Source organism: Aegilops tauschii, chromosome 4 (assembly GCF_002575655.3).
Source record: "Aegilops tauschii subsp. strangulata cultivar AL8/78 chromosome 4, Aet v6.0, whole genome shotgun sequence".
Taxonomy (NCBI): domain Eukaryota; kingdom Viridiplantae; phylum Streptophyta; class Magnoliopsida; order Poales; family Poaceae; genus Aegilops; species Aegilops tauschii.
Genome location: NC_053038.3, coordinates 499,617,266 through 499,640,066, shown reverse-complemented (window position 1 = coordinate 499,640,066; position 22,801 = coordinate 499,617,266). Strand labels below are relative to the sequence as shown.

Here is a 22,801-nt window from a genome sequence, read left to right as displayed (position 1 = left end):
GCAATAGAGCACCCAATCAAGGAAAATTTGGATGACCATACCGTTTAATAGACTTCATATCAGTGCTCCTTTAGGCTGGTGCTGCACTGCCATATACTCCCTCCGTCCGGGTTTATTAGGTCTCTCAGCATCACAAGCATGTCCCCTCTTATAAGGCCCTGCCTTGGAAAGGTGCATGCATGCAACCATTTCATTGGTTGCATTGGAAGCCATTGTTGTTGGTACCATGGTTGAAAAATTAATACACTTCATGCGTGCTTTTTCATTGGCTGCATGCATGTGAGAGAGTGCATTGAGAGTGGAATGGAAGAATTAATGTGATCAAATTACTATGTGTCTTAGTCTAAGAGAAGTTGTCTTTAGGCCTAATAAACCCGGACGGAGGGAGTATATACTTCCTGCTAGAACCCATATTGTGGTCCAAATGTCCAACAAGAGTTGCACTAATTTACTGTGCTTTTTACAGGGCCCAGTAGAAAGCTTTTGTATAGTGAAGCCCCATGCACTGAAATTCTTAACCGATGCACTGAAATCTGAGTGGTCCAGCTGTGTAGTACTCTTTCTTTAGAGAATCTGTGTGTGCGGTTTTAATACTGAGCAAATAAATATTCAGACCATTATGTTCGAGTAGCATGTTAGTCCTTGAAGCTTTTAATTATTCAGGTGCTTTATTTTATCAAAGCAGATTATTTGCTCAGAAAACAATATCAAAATCTGTAGTGATGGTTTTAAATGAATAACCTAAACCTAAGTTGTCTCTTCTAGAATTCCATGCCTGCTTTCAGCATAAAAGTGGTGCACTTGCATACAAATTCTCTCTAATCCCGAATGCCATACTTAGTTCTTGGCATATTTGTCCATGATGTTACGATATCATTTTCTTCTAACACTTAACTCTATTATGATAGTGACAAGATATTAAGAGATAATTTTACTTGTTAATAGCAAGGTTATGCAAGGTTCTATACCTGACGGTCTTCAAGTGTGTTATGATTTGCTCTCTTCCTGCTAGAACAATCATATATGCTCAGTACTCCATCCGTTCCATAACTGCCGTGGTTTTAGTTCCTCTTTGAACTAAAACCATGACAAGAATTATGGAACGGGGGAGTATACATTAACAGTGGGAGATTTTTCCTCAAGGAAAACATGTCATAGCAGTGTTACTATGTAATTAAGGATGATATTGATTAGTACATATTCCTAAATGGGTACCTATTCGTTCATATATGTTAGTATTATGACTCATTTTGACTTAAATGCTTATGTCTTTTATCATGAATCTTTTTCTCTTTAGGTTTCACTTACTTGAGGAGTTTGACGAGGCTAAGCGTAGCTGTAGAAAGCGCCTTGACGAGCGCAACAGGCGCCGCAGGACGCCACAGGTGGTTAGCAAGGATTCTTGGAGCTTTATGACAACCCAACAAGGTATTTTATTTGTTTAACCACTGTTTTGCTAGCTTGTCGATTGCTACTTTGACATAGCTGAAACAAACAAAATATATAGTAATCTCAAAACCAGAACTTAAGTTATTAAGTACATTAACTCAAATGTAAACCCTCGCCAAACTGCTGTTGTTATCTATAGTTGTCCATACATCTAGCTAGCCTGCAAAACTACGGTTTTGTATTTAATTAGTCGGGACATATTATTTCCTGTCTAACTGATAATAAGCTTGACCACCTGCATTTTCCCATAAGAAGTAAAGATGGGACTTTTTTTGCTGCCATTTTTTAATAATATGGCCGCGTGCATCTTTCAGATGCAGAGGCCGGGGGTAATCCTCTTTTTCAAAAAAAAAAACACATCCTGCAACCCAGACAGCAAACAGGAAATGGCACTATATACTATATGCCTTTCGTTACCCTTTGTACTATCGGATTCATGAGTAAGATGGTGTTCACTATAGTTTTATATGTTCGAAAATAAATGTCACGGGTACTCCCTCCGTTTCTTTTTAGTCAGCATATATGATTTGGTCAAAGTCAGCCTTTGTGAAGTTTGACTAGCTTTGTAGGAAAAGATATCAACATTCACACTATGAAATCAATATTATTAGATGCATGATGAAATTAATTTTCATAACATATAACTTCTGTATTGTAGATGTTGATATGTTTTTTCTATAAAGGTACTTTGACCAAATCTTATATGCAGACTAAAAAGAAACGGAGGGAGTACTATTCTTCCTTGGCCACAAGAGCATAATGCAACCTGAATATTCAAATGAACTGGCTGGTTGCACAATGCCTGCATTTTCAATGTTGTATATTTCTATATTTGGATAGCAGTCTAAACTCTTGAGCTCGTTTCATGACGGCCATTCAGGTTTGTATTCAAATGGAGAGACAAGTTTGGCGTCGTTCTCTGCTCCGAGGGCAGAGCCAAGCTGGTCCGGGATCATCAAATACGATGATAGCAATCCGTACTACACCCACGAGGTTCTTAGCAAAAGCAGGCAGAACTTCACCGGCTCGACGTCGTCCGACACTATGGAAGGCTGGCACTTCCCCTTTCTACACGAAGGAGACCCAATGAGCTTCAGTGCAGGCGCGGCGGCCCTCGAGATCCCCGTGTGCCAGCCTCTCCTGATGGCCGTCACCCCGCCCCCACCCGAGAGCAGCAGCAGCATCGTGCTCAGCTCTGATTGTGTTCTCTCTATTCTGTCGTCCCCGGCCAACTCCTCCAGCATGGACATCACCCAGATGGTCCGTCCAAGCGAGCAAATCCCTTCTGTGGCCCAGCAGTGCCTCGTTCCCGACCAGCAGTTCAGCAGCTCCTCCTGGTTCGCCTGCTCCCAGGCCTCCAGCGGTGTCTGCACTGCCGCCGGGTTCGCCGCCTTACCCAGCATGGACATCGAGCAGCTCAACACTGGCGCGCAGGTCCTGAGCTGGAACGACAACGAGATGAACTGCCATGGGATCTTCCACGTCGGCGCTGATGGCTACTCGGAAGGGACGTCGCCGTACTTCCAGTTCTCGTGGCAGTAGAAGTCTTGGGTTCTTATGTTCACTAACTAAGCTGTGCCCCATTTAGTTCTCTCTTTTTCATATTTCTGTCCTGGACTTCATCCCTCGGCATTAGAGTGAATAATCTTGCATTTATTCAGACGCAAATCATCTTTGATAGATTTGCTCGGATTTCGTCGTTGTTCGTCTACCACTACTGAAAAATTCGTATACGCCGGGTGTCATGGTCTTCGCCGAGAGCCAAAACACGGGCACTCGGCAAAGTAAGAAACAGATCCCCTTGTCTTACTCCCCACAAAGTTCTTTCATAGCTGAGCTCCCCGGTGCCTTCTATCTGAGGAACGCTGCGGGAGCCGGCCGGGAGGCTAAAAATTGAGCTAGCTCATGCATGCAATGGTGAGAAACCCCGAGTCTGTAAAACCCTAGTCCGTGCACATCCAGGTAGGCATTTCGGCCCCGTTGATTGCTTTATAAGAGTGAGAAAGCGCATATGATCAAGTAACCAGGCCCATCATAGCCGTGGATCGACCGATGGATAGCCTACGCAGTGATGATCAAATGGACAAGCAAATAGCTAGACGGCTTCTAATTGAATGCCCACGAGTTCTCCCTGCGGACCTCCTGCTCCTCATCCTTGGTGTAGTCGTTGCGGATGTTGAACTTCTTGCGGATCTCCTCGAGGGTCCTGCCCCTGATCTGGTCCGCCACCGTCTTGCACGTCAGGTCGAGCAGGCTCTGCATGTCGAGGTAATTGGCAGCCTGCATGAACGTACATCGCGAGTTCCAAATCAATCTAGCAGTTAACTACTCCTAGATCGAATCGAAGAGAGAGATCGTGAGGGCTGCTTACGAGCATGAGGTCGAAGAGGGTGTCCTGGTCGACCTGGACGAAGGAGTCGTCGAACCGCCTGAGGGGGTCGTCGGCGCCGGGGGTGTGCGAGGTGACGTTGTGGGGGTCGGAGAAGTGCCTGTTGACGTAGTCGAGGATGCGGGAGAGGATGGGGCCGGTCACGTTGGGGAGCGGGATCACGACGACGGCGACGTCGTCCTCTAGCATGCCCTTGATCATCACCGACGCCGCGCCGATGGTCTCCTCCGCCACCTCGAACTCCTCGCCGTCGGAGCTGCGGAGACGAACCATCTTCATATCGATCGATAGATCGATCTTGGGGGTTTGGGGTGGGTTTTGCGTGGCGATATGATCGAGTCGACCAGGTGGACTGGATGCCGCCACGGATGGTATTAATAGGCTAGCAGGGCGACGATGTAGGCGCCGCCGACTCCAGATGGGAATTGTTGTCAATCAAGTTCCGTGAAAATCTGGAGGCGGTGCATGCATGCATACCTAGCCAAAGAGGTCGTTTTTTTTCTTCTATATGTATATCTATATCTATACTACTATTAAAATAGCAAACATAAACCCCCTAAAGCCACACAACAAACTGTACACGGGATAAGCAGGACCCTCCGATCAAATCAAATTAAACATATCCTACTGTCCATATTACGCATCTATACTACTATTAAAAGAGCAAACATAAACTCCCCTAAAGCCACACAACAAACTGTACACGGGATAAGCAGGACCCTCCGATCAAATCAAATTAAACATATCCTACTGTCCATATTACGCAAATGGTCTGCCATCCAAATCAACGGCTTAGATCAGATGTTCTGCCGAGCAGACGCCTCGGTCTGCCAATTCTCCTAGCGCTCCGCGTGCCGGATTGATTCCACCCGAATCGCGTTGGCGAGTTGTTTATCCCGCTAATTCCTCTGCTCCAGGCACACTCGATCTCCCTCCCAATTAATCTCATCTTCTCCTCCGGAGCGCCAGGCGCCCGATCTGGCGCCGTCCGCCGCCGCTGGGCCTCGCCTACACCACGCGTCGCCGGCGCTGCCGGCTGTCCGCCCAAACGCCTCCCTCTCCTCTCCCGTTTCTCTCTTCGCCTGCTGCCGTCGTCCGTCCGACCGGCCGCCGCGCCACACGCGCCGCCCGCCGAAGCATGCTCTCACGCCGGCGACCTGCGCCGCCCCACCGCCGGCCCTCCTGGACGCCACCTTCACCACCGCTCCTCATATCCGCCGCCGCACCGGTTCGTCGCCCGCCGGAGCATGCTCTCACGCCGGCGACCTGCGCCGCCCCACCGCCGGCCCTCCTCGACGCCACCTTCACCGCCGCTCCTCCTATCCGCCGCCGCCCCACTCACGCCGTCAGCACACACCTCTAGCCGGCGGCCTCTCCTTACGCGTGTGTCGCGGGTCGACGCCTGCCGCTTCTCTGTGGTCTCGCCTGATATCCCTGTCAGACGCGGGGGAGGAGGACGAGGTCGCCGCAGAGAGGTCACCCCGCCTGCTACCGGATCCGCTAATGGGCATTGTGCGGCGCATCGACGTCGGCACCAAGCAGTGCCTCCTGCTCCGAATGCGTCAGGCAAACCGCTCCGAATCGTGCAGTGATATTTTGATCTAATTGTTCCGAAGGTACGCACCGTTGCTTTTCTCTGCTAACATCTTGGAGGTGGCATGCCTTTGGTGAAGGAATTGGAAGCTGGCATTGGTTTTATTAGAGCATCCATCCAGGTCATACGTTCTTATAACTGAATATGGTGAACTGGGATCTGAAATGGGAACTGTCAGTTACAGGCATGCGTATTGTTTGACATTCTTCAGAAGTGCTATTTCATGTCAAGTTGAATGAGATGCTATTGACATCTACCATCTGAAAAAAGGAGATTGGTTTGTATTGTGCAATTGGGTTGACTAGGCTTTTATTAACTTTACATTCAGGAAGATATGCTCCTCCGCATGAGCCACACCAATCTCAAAGGCCTCTTCCACTGTCGGTCAGCTCTCCACCCCCCATCTCCGCTCACTGATTTCCTCCACTTTCGAAATTTCTGTGGATTATACTCTCCTGTGCAATTGATAGTGAGAAATCGAATGCGAGATTTACTGATGATAAGCTTCAACTGTGTAGTGGTCTCTTGCATGGTTTATCGGATTTCGTGTAATTTGCAAATAATAAACTGACAATACAGCAAAACTTACTGAAGACATCTTTTCTTTCCAGTCAAAGGTACTCGATCATGCTTGCTACTATAGGGAAGGAAGTGGAACCACGGTTCATAAATAATAAGATTTTTCTGTCTGTTTTTTATTTCACACTGTACTGCAACGGTTATCTACTTGCAATCAGATAACTACATCTAATGCTTCCTAGATCTGGAACGTCAAGGTGTGGTTTCCTTGTTTTTCACTATTCCGTTTGACGCTTCATTTTCAAAATACATGAAAGTTCCTTGGAGATATGTCTACTTTATCTACAACAATTATCGCTACTGTCTTATTGAAGAACTGATTCCAACGACTAGATTGTGACCTGATGAAATGCCCCCTCTATCTTCAAGGATTGCTAGGAATATTTTTGGTATTTTGGTAATGCTATTGGAGTGAGTTTGCAATGCCTATTTGATCATGATCATTGCATGATTTTTTCAGTCAGAGAGATATTTGTGCCAAAAACAAGTGCAAAAATACCGAATTTTTGAACCCTCCTGAAATTAATGTATTTGGTTAAATGACATCGTTGTATGGCATTATTGTACAAAGACGTGATGCTGGATCATGTGAACAAACTTATTGGTGTATATACTTGCATAGGCAATTTGTGAAGCTTACATATTTGATATTTGAGATGTTGTTTTTGATGGTATATCATTTGTTATGTTGATGCAAATAACCTTGACATATGCCTATTTTATTGACTGTTTTTTTCAGAATTTTTTGTCGACCTATTGTGTTGCAACATAAATCGTATATATAATTTTGGATATGATTATTTGCACAATGACCACCCTGTCCAAATTATTCATATCTGAAGTAGTTCCCAGACCTGCGACTTCTGTTGATAATAAAGCATCTTGTATTTTTGATTTCTGCGGGCATGAGGTAAGCAAAGAAATTTCCCAATCTTTTTGCAGTGATGTGCATCTATTAAATTTTCTCAAAGAAAAAATGACTGTTATATGTCAGCTTGTCAGTTCAGACGATCAGAGGAGCATGTTCATCTTATCATATCTTTGCCTGTAGTGCCCAATATTGCTATGTTATGTGTATAGTTGAAGATGTAGCTGCACAGTGATTTCTTATAGCCTTCTCAATTTCAGTTATTACTTCAGATTTTGTCTGGTCATTGGCTCAGCAAAAATTATATCCATCAGATAGCTTGCTATTTTCCCAGTGGTGCAGATTTTCGTGCAGATTTTCTCTGAAATGATATATCAGCTAAACATTCTGGATATGCGTGTGTTCTTGCAAATGTACTCAAAGCCTCAACCTAGATTTTGTCCGAACCAAAGTTCACTTCTGATAGAGTACGTGTTCTGCCTATACCTTTTCGGTTGCTACATGATTTTGTTTGGGTACTGAGTATATAGCATGTTAAAAAAGGGCAAAATGTTTAAAAATATTTTATAATTAGGAACAAGATCAATTTCGTTCATTTACATGAAAACATTCTTTGCAAGTTCCCCTGCTCTCACAAAAGGAACACTCTGGTATACTTCCAAAAGCATTACATAGGTTATGACATGGCACTTAGGTCACTAAGCCCCCAGTGTTTTATTTTGTACTCTTTTTTCATATGGATCCAGAGCCTATGACCAAGTTTCTGTCTGTGTATTACTTGACTATCAATTTGTGGGACGAAATTGACTAAGGTACTGTTGTATGTAATGTGTTTTTGTTAAGTCTTTCTGTATGGTTGAGAAGTCCATTGTGTGTGCATGTTCGGCGGGAGACATGGTGCTCATATGGAAAGAACTATATCTGCAAAGCTATATTTAGCTCAAATTAAGATTGGAGTTACATTATTGCACTTGATCATTTTATTGAAATAATTGTCTCCTAACTAGGATGAATTGGAAAATTTCTTTCTACGATTATACGTGCATTGCACGTGCATGATTACTAGTCTAAAGAAATGGCAGACTTTGCAGATCATGATCATCATGCCAAGGAAAGATCGATAGGATTTGGTCCATTCGGTGTCCTTCCAGACGGAGAAGCGAGAACCCTTTCTGCTTTGACCGCTTGCCCTCCTGGCCAGTGGCGGAGCGTGAACCAAATGTAAGGAGGGGCCAAGACGAGTGTGCTATGACATAGAAAAGGCTAGGGTGATCAGACATGCCGGAGGATTAGTAGAGCGATTAGTAGAAATATAAGCATACCGTGTAAATTTTTCTCTAGCAAGGGGTGGCCAAGGCCCGGTATTGTCCTCACTACGCTCCGCCAGTGCTCCTGGCACAGATGTGGGAAAAGGTCTCAGTTGCGGAATCAAATATGAATGAAGTTAGAACAATCAGCGTAAGCTCTTTCTCTAGGGCCACTATCAATAATGACAAGAACTCTTACCAGAGAAATCATCGAAATATCCTCATCCCCTGAAAGGGAACCCGAAAACATGACGAGAGTGGATAGGGTGACTAAGGAGGCCGTAAAAGTTAGTAGTGTATTTTTGAAAAATAAGATTACAAAAAGGCGAGAGCAGCATAATTGTTAGGATCTCCGATGCCGATCCTTAAAACTGTGGACTCATTCGGACCAGTCCACGGACAGTAATACGGGAGCCGGCCATACAACTTGCCCGGAGATGGTGCATGCATGCATGCATAACTAATTAAATGTCTCTTTTGTCTAAATAAATGGTAAACTGTGTTGAACATATGTAGCTGATCATCATGTTTACACTTCTATTAAATGCGAGTTTTTATTGGGACCACAATATCTGGTGAACGCGTCCTCTGGGGAGATTCCTGTACGAACAAATTGATCCATGAGTGTTCAAGCGAATGAAAATGGTTCGCTAGGAGGAGTCCCTCCGGAGACCTCTGGGAGCTCCTATACAGCGCTTCAGGCGCCCGTTCGCGGAAGGGGCGCTCATGGAGCCGCGACTTGGGCCGGCCCAACGCGCGCTCGCTTGCTCGGCACTTGTTAGCTGTTGGTCCCTGCCTCGCTGGGTTCGCTGCTGATTTTTTTAGGCAGGTTCGCTGCTGACTGGTCGGGTTGACCGGTCAGCCGCTGAATTGTCAACCATTGACTTTAGTACAAAATGAAAAACCGAGAAAAAAGGGGAAAATCATGAGTTTCAAGATGTTCATGCATTTTGAAAAAAAAAATTTAAAAAAGTTCATCGATTTTGAAAAAAGTTCATAAAAATTGAAAAAAGTTCATCGAATTTGAAAAACAAAATCATCGAAAATTAAAAAAGATCATAAATTTTGAAAAAAGATAATCAAATTTGAAAAAGTTCCTCCAATTTGAAAAAATTTCATAAAATTTGAAAATAAACTTAATCGATTTTGAGAAAATTTCCTCGAATTTGAAAAAATTTCACCAAATTTTAAAATAGTTCATGAGTTTTGTAAAAGTTCATTAATTTTGGGGAAAAGTTCACTGATTTTTGAAAAATTTCACGAATTTAAAATAGTTTGTGCATTTATGAAAAGAAAAAGAAAGCAAAGAATAGAAAGATACAAAAAAAAGAAAGAGAAAAAGAAGACCAAACATGAAACATTGTGTTTTTCCAATGTTGTGTTTTAAGAAATAAAACGAATCTATCACATAAGGTCGGGTTGCCCAGTTGGTTAGATTGATCCATACTACGATATCGGAACCAGTGCAGCTCGAGTCTTGTGGGGCACATCATTTTTGTTGCTTTAAAACAAGAAAAGAAGAGTTAATGGGCCCGCCCACTACGCGAGGTTGGGGAGAAGCCCAATAAGATTTGCCGAGACCTCCTCCTATTCAGCGGTTCAGGCGTCGATAGGGGGCCTGGTGCTCGCTAGTTTGCTATGTGGGCCACAGCCCGAAAGTGCCACCTATCCTCTCGTACCTCCTCGCTCTTTCACGAGGCACGTTCGCTAAGTAACATGGCCACCAGTTTAATATAGTTTCATTGGAAAATTTGTGCACTTAAAAAACTATGATTTCAAAAAACATATAATTTTGAACAAAAATGAATTTGAAAAGAAATTTGTGGAACTAAAAAAAGTGCTCTGATATGAAAAAGTGTTCACGGATTTTAAAAGGCTTGAGATTTAGTCCATTAATTTGAGAAACATTGATGAGTTTCAAAAACATTGTGTGGACTCTGTAAAAAGTTCACTCATTTAATGAATGTTTATGGATTTAAAAAAGTTCTTGGGTTTGAAAAGGCTCTTGGATGCGAAAAGAGTTCACAAATTTGATAAAAGAATATCCTAAATTTAATGACATTTACGGATTAAAAAATCACCTGTTTGAAAAAAAAATCAGGAATTTGAGAAAATTTCATCGATTTTAGAAAAATCATAAAAATGAAAAAAAAATGAAACTAATTTTTTTCACGAATATGAAAATAAATCATGAATTTAAAGAGAGGATGGCCAAAAATGAAAACAAAAAGTAAAAATTTTGAAGAGAAAAAGAAAATTTTTAAAAAAATAATGAAAAACACCGAAGGAGAAAACAGAAAGAAAATCGGAATGGAAAGTTACTCAAAGCTTCCCACCGTTGAAATCACTAATTAAGGAGCACCCTTTGCAAAGGTCATTCCCACCTCCTCAGATTGCAACAAGTGACGCATGTGTGCCAGTTGTTGCAACCTGAGAGTTTCCTTTTTCCGTAGATCCGTTTATTCAAAACATTACATCTCTTAAACCGTGCGTCCAAATATCAAACTGTTTTCACCGTTGGATTCCTCGCGTTGAGATCTTTGAAAATAGGTCTCGTCTTGATTAGCTTTGATGAATTTTTTTCTGAAAAAAAAGGCAAAAAACAGACAAAAAAACTAACCGGGAGCATGTTTTTTTTCTTTTCAAAAGAGTCACGACTGTGCCTCTCCTGAAAAAAAACTTGTTGTTCCTCTCACGAAAGCAAATCCGAGGCACGACTGTGCCTCTCACGGAAGCAAATCCGTGCCTCTCGCAGAAGTTTAAAAAAAAACGCTGCTTGCCGGTTTTAAAAAAAATGTATTTGATTTCACATAACATCCAATCCAGTTGAGTGATGGTTGTGGTTCTTCCAGTGACGTTTACTCTGTGAAAAAAATGCATGTGTTTTCAATCCCTGCCTTAGTGCTTATTACAGCATCTGGTTTGCATTCTGTGCTGGTCAAAATGTACTGATAGTGAAGTGATATTAACAACGTTTCACGTGTGCTCTTTCAAAATTACAGCCAAATCACATAGCAAAAAGTTGCCAGTTAAACACGAGCTGCCAGGGCGTGTGATGCTATATATAATTTCAACATGTTGGTAAAATCAACGCAATTATGATGATACATGCGTTTTGTATTTTACTATTTTCTGTACCGTGTATACTTCTTTTCTTCAAACCCACTATTCATCCTATATATGAGACCTACAACTGCTCACAGTTTGATTATTCCCTATAAAAGTTGGATGCGATGTTATCTGAACGGTTCAGCCGGGGCGGTTTCTTCAAGAAGGGCAGCCGCCTGAAAACATTCGGCAGCTTCAAGTGCTGCTGATGAACTGCCCCCTTCATCTTCATAGGTTAGGCCGAGGTTAAACCATGCAACATGGTTCGTTCTGTCCAGTCTCAGTGCGTCAGATAGGAGGCACCTTGCGGCAGGCAAGGGCCTGCCTCCAAGCTGTCGAAGAGCAACGGCGGCAGATATCAAACTCGGTACGTGCTTAGGGTCGAGATCCAATGCTTTGGAGTATGCTCCAAGAGCCTCCTTTAGAAACCCTCTTGCTTCAAGTAGCTTTCCTGCATGGATAAACATCTTCGTAAATATTAAGAATGAATTTTGTTTTCCGGTGAAGAATTGGTGTCTCCTTGTGAACTACTGAAAATGTTGTTGTGTCAACACGGTGCAAGGATTCTTGAGAATGGGGAAGTTGGTGGTAAGGAGAATATGAAGCACCTGTAGCATGATAAGCCAAGGGAGAATATGCACTGATAGCCTTTATTTTCGATATGCAAAGCTCTGTATCCCTCCACTGTGACAGGCTTAGGTACAGAAGGGCCAGATTGTACCATGCCTCTGTTTCCATGCTACCATCATCCTTCGAGCCCTGCGAAAAGTTGAACAGCGATATCAGAAGTCTTCTCACTTCTTTTTCTAATGGAATCCCATAACTGTATGTGGCAAACAGAACAATGCTCTCCCCTTTTACTCAAAAGCAATCATTCCCAACATGGCATTGCAATTTATTCTGTCAACTGAATGTATATGCTTAAAAATCATGTAAGATGCTTGTCCTTCTAGCTGTCATTAATCAAAGATATGATAAGAAACTGTTCGGGCTGGCTTTTTCTTATTATAGTAAAAGGTTATTTATTTAACAGATACAGATTTTTGTTTTCAGTTTGTCATCATATATGCAAATAGATACAGTACAGAAATGAAAGATAATGCTGTGAAAATATTAAGCACGACAGTCGTATGTTTTAGGAAAAACTCCAAAATCGATTTTTTATCAGGTAGCTACCTGTAATACAAAATTCCCAGAGTTGAAACTTTTCTTCCTGAGTTGGATGACAGCAAGAAGCTGGGTATAAGTCTCGACTGCCTTCTTAAATTGCCCATTTGCAGCCTGAATTTTGGCTTTGGTTTGCAACAGATCTCCTTGGCACCACTTTGCAGTCTGATCAAGGGCAGCATTTACAATAGATTCAGCATCTTCGAACCGTTTTTGAGCACTCGTGATACGAGCTACAAGGAGCCAGCTCCTTAATTCTGAACCATTCTCCAATTTCAGTAACTTCTTTGCATAAAGAGCTGCTACATCTAGTTTCCTCTGCTCAGCATTTTCAAGGCTCAGATTGTACAGTACCCTAAAATCTTTGTCTTGCATCTTCTTTTCAGCAACACCAAGCACCTTCAGTGCTTCACGCTGCTGAGAAGCCCTCTCCGTACCACTCGGAGCATATCTAGCTTGACGGGAGAGGGAAATGCCAAGTAGAAGGTCCGCGACAACCTCTAACTGGTCACAACCTCCATCGAGACTAGCAAGGGCTCTGCGTGCATAGGATGCACCTTCTTCAGCATGTGCACCGTTCTCGCTACAAATTTTTGAAGTTAGAAGAAGTTCTTTGAGACAACTGGAGTCCTCTCCAAATCTTAGTATCATTTTGAGCAGATTGAGGGCAGCTAGATCATCTTCTTCTGCTAGGTAACACAGTGCAACATTGTACAGCCACTCTCTGCTGTGTAACACACCAGGTAATAGTTTTTCAAACTGACCGGCTAGAGGTTTTAACCGCCCTGATATGGACAATGCAAAAGTCAGATGATGCATCACAGTTGGGTCTCTCTCAAGCCTCTTAAGGTTGAATTTCATCAATAAAATCATCAAAAGAAGAATAGCTTCCTCCAAATTATTCTGAGGTACAAATGAACCATCCAATTGGGATCGAAGAGGTGGAGTGCAGGCCTCACAGCCACTGTATAGGAGAAAAATAGCAAACTCCTTCTGTATTCTACCAATGGCCTTTGCATCGAGATTCCAACTACTAAGGAGAGCCCTCCTATATGAAGAGAGCGCTTCAGGAGGGAAATCCGCTAATTTCCATAGCTCAGGAAGCAACTCAACGGCACTGCGTATTGTTGCATTCAAGTTACTACCATCTCCAAAGTTGGCTGGTAAGCCCTTAGGCAGTGCTGATTCTATAACATCCAATATTGTACTGCACTCCTGTGCAGCTTCTGCAAAACGAAATTGAGTTGAAGTAATGTTTGAAATAGTATGACAGAGATGAAGAGAAGATCAAATGATGGGCATCCGTACAAAAACGAGAGGTACGGGTTGTACCTTTCAACTTCCCAAGATCACGAAGTGCTATAGTTTTGAGATATATTGTCTCCATTACTAGATTGACAGTATGCAAGGACATTGGTGGATAACTGGAATGTGGATCGGCCCTTGCTAATCTACTGATGGACATTTTCACCAAAGGAATTAATTCAGCCGTATTTATCCCATCAAGCACACGAAGTGCTTCTTCAACATGCCCCTGTTGGTACTCGACTTTTGCAAGCAATGCCCTTGCTTCCTGAAAATTTATTGGTATTTACACTTATGAACTATGAATGAAATAAATTTGGAGCACCCTTATTGGGACGGCTATGAAGCTTACAATCATTAGGCAAGGCATCTTTCTTACACATGTGAAAGCACTTGAGAAATAGAGCATACCAACAGGTACAAATTGCAGACTGATGTACTACAGCACACAGGGTGCAGAAATTCAGAGTATGTACTGTGTTGTGATTTATAGGATGGTAACTACAAACTAGCATAAAATTGAATATAGAATTACAATGAAGAGAAATAGCAGGCAGAGGGACATATAATTTCAGAAAGCGTGTACAAGATGTCACAGGCAGATGTTTTTGACACATTATGCAGCAGAATCAAAGACAAAATGATTCCCTCTTCTGGAGAAAAAATAGACAATCAATACATGAAACAGTCCGATAAACAGCTCAAGGACTTCAGTTGCATATAGTATCGTTTGGCATGAAGCAAAGTGTACAAGGAAAACGTGATATAAGCATTAGAGTAGACAATTCAAAACGATGAGCAGATTCAACAACAAAAAAGCACTGTTGGTCATGAGAAGATTTATGCTACAAGATGAAGCACCAACCTCATAGTTAAGGGAACCACCCTCCTGGAGAGACAACTCGGCTTCCCGAAGACCGTCATTTTTGGCATACAACTCGATTTCGCCATTGGACGGGTTCAGCTCATCCACCAGATTGGCCTGCTCCCCGGAGCAGAGGCACTGCATCGCCATCCGCCGAAACACGCTACGAGATCTCCCCCTGTCTTTCCTGCCCTCCATCATGCCCCATTAGACCCTCGTTAGCACATTTCCCTGGCGGAAAGAATTGTGTATTAAGAATCGCGATGTTTAGCCACTGGCAACCATGACATTGCACAGCTTGGTATTATTTGAGCAATGATCCTACAGAAAGTAGTGCATACATAACATGATTAAAAACAGCACAATTTGATGATATACTTTGGGAATTGACCACCACAATTACCAAGATTGGTATTTCTCTAAAAAAAATGGAGAGAGCATCAGTTCTTTTTCGTCTGTAATAGAGCATCACTCAGAGATATTCCAACAAAGACTCCGAATTTAGCACATATACAGTACTAGGTACAAAAGAAACATTGAAACTCACTCCTGAATTCTGCTAGAAACAAGGGGGGAATTCCGCAGAGAATCCCCACCGCTAAGCGCTGACAGTTGTACCGAACTAACCGATCGAAGAACTCGCCGCTCACCTTGGCCGGACGAGGAAGGCGCGATTCCCGGCCGACGGAGCTTCCCCGCAGAGACAACTCGGCCAGCCAATCAAGAATCCAGTCCCGCCTCCAAACCGATCGCCAAGAACGCCAATTCGGGCGGAATTCGAACCGCACCGGGCGACGGGATCGGGGGAGCTCCGCGGAAGCGACGGGGCCGGCGATTCGATCGAGACGCGGATGGGGCGCTCCGGATTCCTCCTCCGGAGACAAATCCAAGAAACGCCGCGGGGGAGGGAGCGAGTAATCTCTCTGGAGATCGATCCTCCTTGCTGTTGGCCACTCGAAATTTGTTTACCAGTACTAGTAGTACTACCAGGTTGCTGTTGGTGTTGGGCCGCTGTCTCCACGGGACGGGAATTTACGGAACTTTCCAGGGGTGGGCCGCAAAAGGGATTCCGTTCTCATTCCGTAAAGGTCGAGGGGAGGATGTTTATAGATAGATAGATCCTCGCGGTTTCATAATATTGGTTTTTATAATACTCCGTTCAGGACTAGTCCTTGGAGGCATATTTTTATTTTACAAAAGAAATCTCTAAACATCGTGCGCCTGCGCTGCTTGCGGGCCTAGCCAACAGGGTCTAGCAAATCATGTAGACGCAATACATGATCAAAGAGTGAACACACGCGCGCTCACAGCGTTCGGCCAAGACTAAAAATCATGGAGATCGGAGACCGAGGAAGCTATATATAGCAAAATGTCGATGAATATAGGACTTGCTGACGCAACAGCGACCTACGGAACGTTGTTGATGTTGAGACACATAGGTGTCGAATCAAGGTCACGTCATTTTAGTTATAGCTTAGACATAGAGTTAGCACCTACGAACATTTTCTAGCATTTTTGCATATGCACATTTGTTATCCACTTCTAAGGGGAACAAATATGTAGTTTGTGCTTGAATTTTAAATACTACTCCCTCTGTCCTATGATATAAGATGTTTTTTTTGCGGGAATATAAGACGTTATTACAATTAATATGGGAGACAGAGCGAGTAGATCGTTCGGAAATTAAAGCAATTAGGAAAATTTTGTGCATTGAAAATCCTGGAAAACTTGGGAGAAGCAACATGATGCTTCAAAAGTGGCATAAGTGATCCATTTGTTCGTTAAAGGGGTGGGTGTGACTGTTGTGACAGTGTTTGCTTGTACTCCCTCCGTTCTTAAATATTTGTTTTTTTAGTGATTTCAACAAGTGACTACATACGGATCAAAATGAGTGAATCTACATTCTAAAATGTGTCTATATACATCCGTATTTGGTTGTCCATTTGAAATCTCTAAAAAGACAAATATTTAGGAACGGAGGGAGTATATCTCTGTGGAACTATGACGATTGTTTTCATTTGATTTGTGTTCGCCTCTAAGTGTAACGTAAGCTGACCTCCACATGATCAGTATCTAGACAAATTGAAGACAACAATTTTAGGATGGAGGGGGTATTATTTTTGTTTCAACGGTTTGTTGTTTGACAAATCTAAACAAAAAAAGGTTGCTAAAAAAATCTAAACAAAAAGAAGATCCAAGACCAATTGTTTCTCCATGAATAATGCATGGTTATGTGGATTAGGCTGGGTAGTTCTGTAAAATCTAGAAATGTTCAGGGTCTAGCTGCACAGAAAAAGCTTGGCTTTTCTTAAAACATCCAAAGCGTACTCAATCGCGTGGGGCCCAGCAGGATCACGCCTGGGGTTATTTTATATTCAGAATGAACATATAATATGGGTCCACTTTATACCCGAATGACAGGCTGTGCAACGGCGGGCCCACAGATCAGTGACTGGAACCCATTCCTCGTCGACTGGGCACGTTCCAGCTGTCGGGGAGCCGCTTCCGATGACTGAGCGCGTCTTTCCAGAACACTCAACCTTTGACCGCGTGCGGTAGTTTTTTATTGCCCTGCAAAGCCAACTTTTTTTTTTGAGACGACGCTGCAAAGCCAACTGTTTGGGCCTCAACTGTTAGGCCGTGGCATGTAGAGATGGGCCGCAGCTACTACTCAAATTACAGATTATTCCAGGGAGCATCTACGTCTCTCAAACTGATCGTTGCGTCGGCTGTTACATCGTTATAGTATGTACGTTCGCCGTTTGCTGCGGCCCATATACATATTACAAATTACAGATTATTCTCTTTTTTTATATTTTTCGAAAACTAATATATACATATATCGAAAATTATCCTACTAAAATTTAGAAAAATCACTAAACATTAAAAATGTTCATCTACTGCAAAACACTTTTCATGTCAATTGTAAAAAATGTTCATATCATCAAAACATTGTTCATCACATTTACAGAGATATGTTTGTGACATTATTAGGAAAAGATGTTCGCGTCACTTTGGAAAATGTTTTGTACCATATGGAAAAAAAAGTTCATGGCATTTAAAGAAATGTTCCTAACGCTTACAAAATGTTTTGCGTGTTTTGAAAAATATTCATATTATTATTATTAATGAAAAATGCTCCCCGTGTATTTTCAAAACATTCAGTGTGGATTGAGAAAATGTTCAACACTTAAAAATGATTTGCGCATTTTCGAAAAACATTCAGTGTGAATTTAGAAAATGTTCAATACTTAAAAATTGTTCAATGTGTTTTGAAAAAATGTTCACCGTGTATCTGTTAAATGTTCAACATGTATTCAGAAAAATGTTCAGTGTGCATTCAAAATGTTTCTACGTGTATTTGAAAACTGTTCAACTTATGTATAAAGAATGTCTAATGTGCATGTGACAAATTTTCAGCATGTATCTAAAAATGTTTAACTTCTATTAAAAATGACATGTGTTTGATAAAAATACTACCTCTGTCTCGAAATATATGACATTTTTTAGGCTACAGTAGCCTACAAATACATCATATATTTTGAGACGAAGGTAGTAAGAAAAAACGAACCAGAAAAACCGAAAAAAAAAAGAGAACCAAAAAAAACACAGATCATAAAATAAGAAAAAACTCTAAGAAACCCGACCAAGAAAACACACAAAGGGAAAAAAGGAAAGAAAAAAATACGCGGAAGGTTCAAAACCGAATTGTGCCTGTCAATGGAACCTTCCCAGAACCGCTCTATTGGGCCAGTCCACTTAGACTATTACACAGCTGGCGCCAAAGGCGAGACAAAGATACATTTAGCACTTTCTAAAAAAAAAAGAGATACATTTAGCAGTAAGCGAGTTATATCATTTGCGATATTTTGCTCCTTCTTTCCTAAATAACACATCTAAAACCAAAAGTCACCTACTGCTCGCGAGCTCATTTAAGCTCGTGATGAGCAGTAAAACTTGAGGTTAGAATAACGAATTTCATTCAAGCGGTAAGATACTAAAACACCACCAATCTAGAAGATAAGGGGAGCAATCAACGTGAATTCGAATTCGTAACGATTTTTTAGATAGATTGCGCAAGTCCTTCATCTGTAGGCACGAATTCAACCTGTGTCGAGGACAAGCGAACAAATGAAGAGGAAATCATTGCTTGTAGTACAACAGAGGACAGGGCACCATGAGTCTATGACGCCACGTTGCCGTGGCCACAATAGACCAATCCCACGCTCCCTGCCTGCATGCTGCTACCCGGCCGCTAGGAGGATGAAGAATCAAAGAGACACAGAGGAGGGAGGTCGCTCTGAAACCCATGATGCCAATGATGAAGCAGTGCTGCATCAAGAGCGGGTTTTCAACAGTCCCATGCCGCGCGTGATGATTGACTGACGATGGGTACTACTCGTACTATACGTACTAGGTAACTGTACGCCCACGCACGCACGCACACGCGAGCAGCGGGCGGAGGCACAATCAGACTATCAGAGAGACAGTGCAGCTTGCTTGCTTGTCCAGGTTCAGGTTCAGGTTCAGGTTCAGGCATGCCCATGCCGCCATCCCATCCATCCATCCATGGCCGCCATGCCTCTCCTCTACCCAAAAAAACCACAGGCCTACTGCCGCACCTTGCATAGCTTTCATCACCTAGTTCCATTCAGAATCCACGAGTACACTGCAAGCAATTCTTCTCGGTGTTCTTCAGACGCTTTCACTCAATTTATTTGGAGAAGAAACATCTCAATTCGCTGGAGCTTGCTTTGGTCTGGCAATCTGTAAACCTTGGACTGTGTTCAAGTTACAGAGTAGTAGGGCAAATCCTGGGCTCGGCAATGGTGATCGCTCGCCCGCTCCTGGTTGAGTCGTGTTAATGCACTGTCCCGGGTACCTATAATTGGTACTGGACCGTTGCCTGGCCTGGCTTCAGGGAAGAAAGGGTGTGCTATGCTATTGCCTATCGCTACCCATCCACTGCTCGTCTGAAGCTGGTGTTTAACACCCATGTAAGAAATTCAGAAGAGGATCCCAGGCCTTTCTTGAATGCACAACAGTGAGTGTGTCCCATTCCCGTTCCCCCACACAAGCTGAGCCCTAATTATCCTTGCTTGATGCAATTCAATTTATTTTTTTGTGTGTGTGACACGACAGCAGCCAGTGTCCTGGCTGTCTAGTTTCTTCAGATTTCTCCTGTACTGCCGGTAGCCAAGGGCTACAGTGCCACAGTGAAGCCTGCCCGGGGCTACAGGCCATGGTTCGGAAGCGCTGTAGCTGCAGTACGCTGAAGCCGGCCCGGGCCCTGGCCCGATCCTGCCTCCGTCCCCGGTCAGAACACCGTTCAGACTTATTTAAGAGGTTGTTTGGTTTCCAGCCATATATTGTTACACTTTGCCACACCTCATCTTAAGCAAGTTTGATCAAGTTAGGTAGGTGTTTGCTTCTAGCCACACTTAAGGCAAGAATTTTTTCTGAGCAATGAACCCCACATGTCATAGACACAAAAAGTGTGGTAAGATTCACTTAGGCAAGCCAAAATGTGGCTAACAATTTGATCTAACTCAAGTTAGGCAAGTGTGGCAAAAAGTAATGTGACAACATAAGGCAAATATAGTCACAATCCAAACATCCCCTAAAATAACAGTGACACTTCACAAAAGAGTCAACTTTTGTCTGGCGACACTGGGTAGTCCTTGCTCTGCACAGCACTACTACTGCTTGCCTCCGGTACAGCAAAGCTCACCAATTCTTTAACTGGATAAATCAAAGGCTCCTTCGATTTAAAGGAATTTTTATAGGACTTTTGGAGGATTCGGGTTATTCGTTTGACGTATAGGAATAGGATTGGAATCCTTAGGAAATTTTTCCCATCCGGTACATCTGCACTACGTTCTGAAGGAAAAATTTCATAGGATTCCCTTGTTTTTCCTGCGCCGTCGAGCATTCTCTCAAATTAATCCCGTGGGGTACCATAGGACTTTTTTCGATAAAGGGGTACCATAGGACTGCATTTTCACGATCGTGCGAATTACGTGGGAGACGAACAACAGGCGAATCAGGGCACGGCATTATCCTCTCCTGACGGATGCGCCGTCGTGTCAGCAACAACTCGCCGGTACTACAGTGCAGTGCCCAATCTACTGCTTTCAACAGTCACTCTAGCTAACGAAGCATTGCCCACTTAAACAAAGCCTGCGGTGCTCACTGATTTACCACTAGCAGCACCGACCGGTGATCGATTAGCCCGCGCACGTACTAGTACAAAACACGTCCCGTCGCCAGGAGGGAGGGAGCAGGCTGGGCTGCCTGCGAGACGTCCCGTCACCTGACGGATAGTATAAACAAGAGGTAATAGTATCCGGATCCACAAACTTGCACAGAATGTGATGTTTTAGTCCAAAACTTGCAAAATGTTACTAGGACTCCTACAACTTAACACCCTATGTGATGTTTTGGTCCACAGCCACTCACAGCATGACAAGTGGCAGTCCGGAGGGTGGACCGTCAGCTTTGGGAATTTTGCACATAGGCCCCTGCCGTTTACTTGATTCAACCTGCACTACACCCACCTGAATTAAATGCCACGGGAGTTGCATCAGATCTGTTCGACCTCTCCCGCTGTCCTGTCGGGGGAGACAGTGTGGTGGCGATTTGGTGATGACGCTCGTCATCGCGCCGTTGTCGCCGGAGTTCGCCGGCGGGATGGAGCCACCTCCTTCCGCTCATCTCATCCGGCCGCTCGGCGTCATCCCACCGGACTATGGTGAGCTCCTGTCCCCTCTTCCGCCTCCTTCCGTGTTCCACCTGTGCTCTGTTTCATCGTCGTCGTTGTGTCGCCGTCGTCCGCATCAGCCCCGCCACGTCGGTGTGTCTCACGGTGGTGTGCTTGTTGAATGCTGTTGGGTTTGTCTGACGGCATTAAAGCTAGGGCTTTGGCCTAGTGGGTTTTGGCCGAGTAGATTAGGTTAGGGTTTAGGGTGGCAAAGTCTTGGGTTTGGCCTAACAAGTGGGTCTTCTTTTTCGTTCATATGTTAGCTTGTTAGACTGGAGTTGTGGGTCGGTCCTCCATTCATGTGCACCGAAAGCAAATCTGACAATACTTGATTGTGTTCATTGCCACCAAATTTAGTTGTTCATGTTTCAGGTGTTAATGCTTACTATTGCAATGGTCATGCTCATGTTTCAGGTGTTAGTGATGCCACCAGTTGGTTGTGTTCAATGGCACCAACTTCAGTTAGCTCAAGTATTGATTTTAGGACATTTGACTGAATTTTTTCAGTTAACTGTAGTTATCTGAATTTTGTAAGTGCACTGTAGTTATTCACAATGTTTTCAGTTCACTGTAGTTAACTGAACATCTCAGTTAACTGAACTTCTCAGCTAACTTAATTTTACTATTAAGTGTATACATCATTGTGCATTGCTTACAAATTACACATATTTGATGCAGTGTGTGATTCAGCAAATGGACAAAGGGTGGACACTTCTTTCTTTACACTTGAACTTGAGCATGGTGGAATTTTCTGCGGCCCAATCAGTAATTTGGAGTACTGGAACCCTTCAGTGGAATTTCTTGATTATGTTGATGCTACCACATTCTCATATTCTTTCTTTGAAGAGCACCTAACTTGGTTGGAATATCCAGTGGGTGAGCACATACTTTACTGGTGCTTGCCTGATAAATCAATTGCAGATGGTTTGGTCAAAATTAAATCTGATGATGATGTGCAACACATCATCAGAGCTAGTGTTGAGCATAAAGTGCTGGCTATTATGGTTGACCATGCAGATTTCATCAGCAATTTCAGGGCTGAATCCATATGCACATTGCCATCAATTCAGTGCTCTGTTGCAATGCACATTGCAAGTGAAGCATCTTTCTAGCACAGTGTCATTTCTGTCAATGAAGAAGATCCAATGTCAGAAATTGCTGCAAATGGAACAGAACCTGAAAGTTTGCTGATAGAAGGTGTAGAGCACAATTTGCTTACTGAAGATGGAGTAGCAGTAATTGAAGATATAGTTGCAGACTAAGGCATAGCCTAGTGGTGGGAAGGGGCTGATGCCTTCCCACCCACCCAGGTTCAAGGCATGGTACTTGCAATTTGGGGTTGTTGCACCAATTATACTGTAGGGGGTTCCCTTACAGTCTTTCTGTAAAAAAAAATTGAAGATATAGTTG

At 43.2% G+C, this 22,801-nt stretch overlaps 3 protein-coding genes across 5 annotated transcripts; 1 reads left to right on the top strand and 2 right to left on the bottom strand.

Moving 5' to 3' along the window:
• The first annotated feature begins 2,162 nt into the window (after positions 1 to 2,162).
• On the top strand, positions 2,163 to 3,094 carry LOC109783296 (teosinte glume architecture 1-like). Its single transcript, XM_020341941.4, has one exon. The coding sequence runs from the start codon at positions 2,494 to 2,496 to the stop codon at positions 2,989 to 2,991; it is 498 nt and encodes a 165-aa protein (XP_020197530.3). The 5' UTR covers positions 2,163 to 2,493; the 3' UTR covers positions 2,992 to 3,094.
• Positions 3,095 to 3,555: 461 nt separating this feature from the next.
• On the bottom strand, positions 3,556 to 4,117 carry LOC109783394 (SKP1-like protein 1). The gene is made up of 2 exons (XM_020342029.1): positions 3,821 to 4,117; positions 3,556 to 3,729 (listed from the first exon to the last, which is right to left on the bottom strand). The coding sequence occupies exons 1-2, from the start codon at positions 4,115 to 4,117 to the stop codon at positions 3,556 to 3,558; spliced, it is 471 nt and encodes a 156-aa protein (XP_020197618.1).
• Positions 4,118 to 11,132: 7,015 nt separating this feature from the next.
• Positions 11,133 to 15,708, bottom strand: LOC109783486 (protein NPGR2). Of its 3 annotated transcripts, none has more exons than XM_020342115.4 (6): positions 15,282 to 15,708; positions 14,632 to 14,862; positions 13,794 to 14,034; positions 12,471 to 13,687; positions 11,903 to 12,053; positions 11,133 to 11,745 (listed from the first exon to the last, which is right to left on the bottom strand). In XM_020342115.4, the coding sequence occupies exons 2-6, from the start codon at positions 14,830 to 14,832 to the stop codon at positions 11,423 to 11,425; spliced, it is 2,133 nt and encodes a 710-aa protein (XP_020197704.1). In that variant the 5' UTR covers positions 14,833 to 14,862; positions 15,282 to 15,708; the 3' UTR covers positions 11,133 to 11,422. The 3 variants fall into 3 exon arrangements, with proteins under 3 accessions (XP_020197704.1, XP_020197821.1, XP_020197762.1); XM_020342232.4 differs by having other exon boundaries at positions 14,632 to 14,818; positions 15,282 to 15,684; XM_020342173.4 differs by having other exon boundaries at positions 14,632 to 14,952; positions 15,282 to 15,598.
• Positions 15,709 to 22,801: the final 7,093 nt, after the last annotated feature.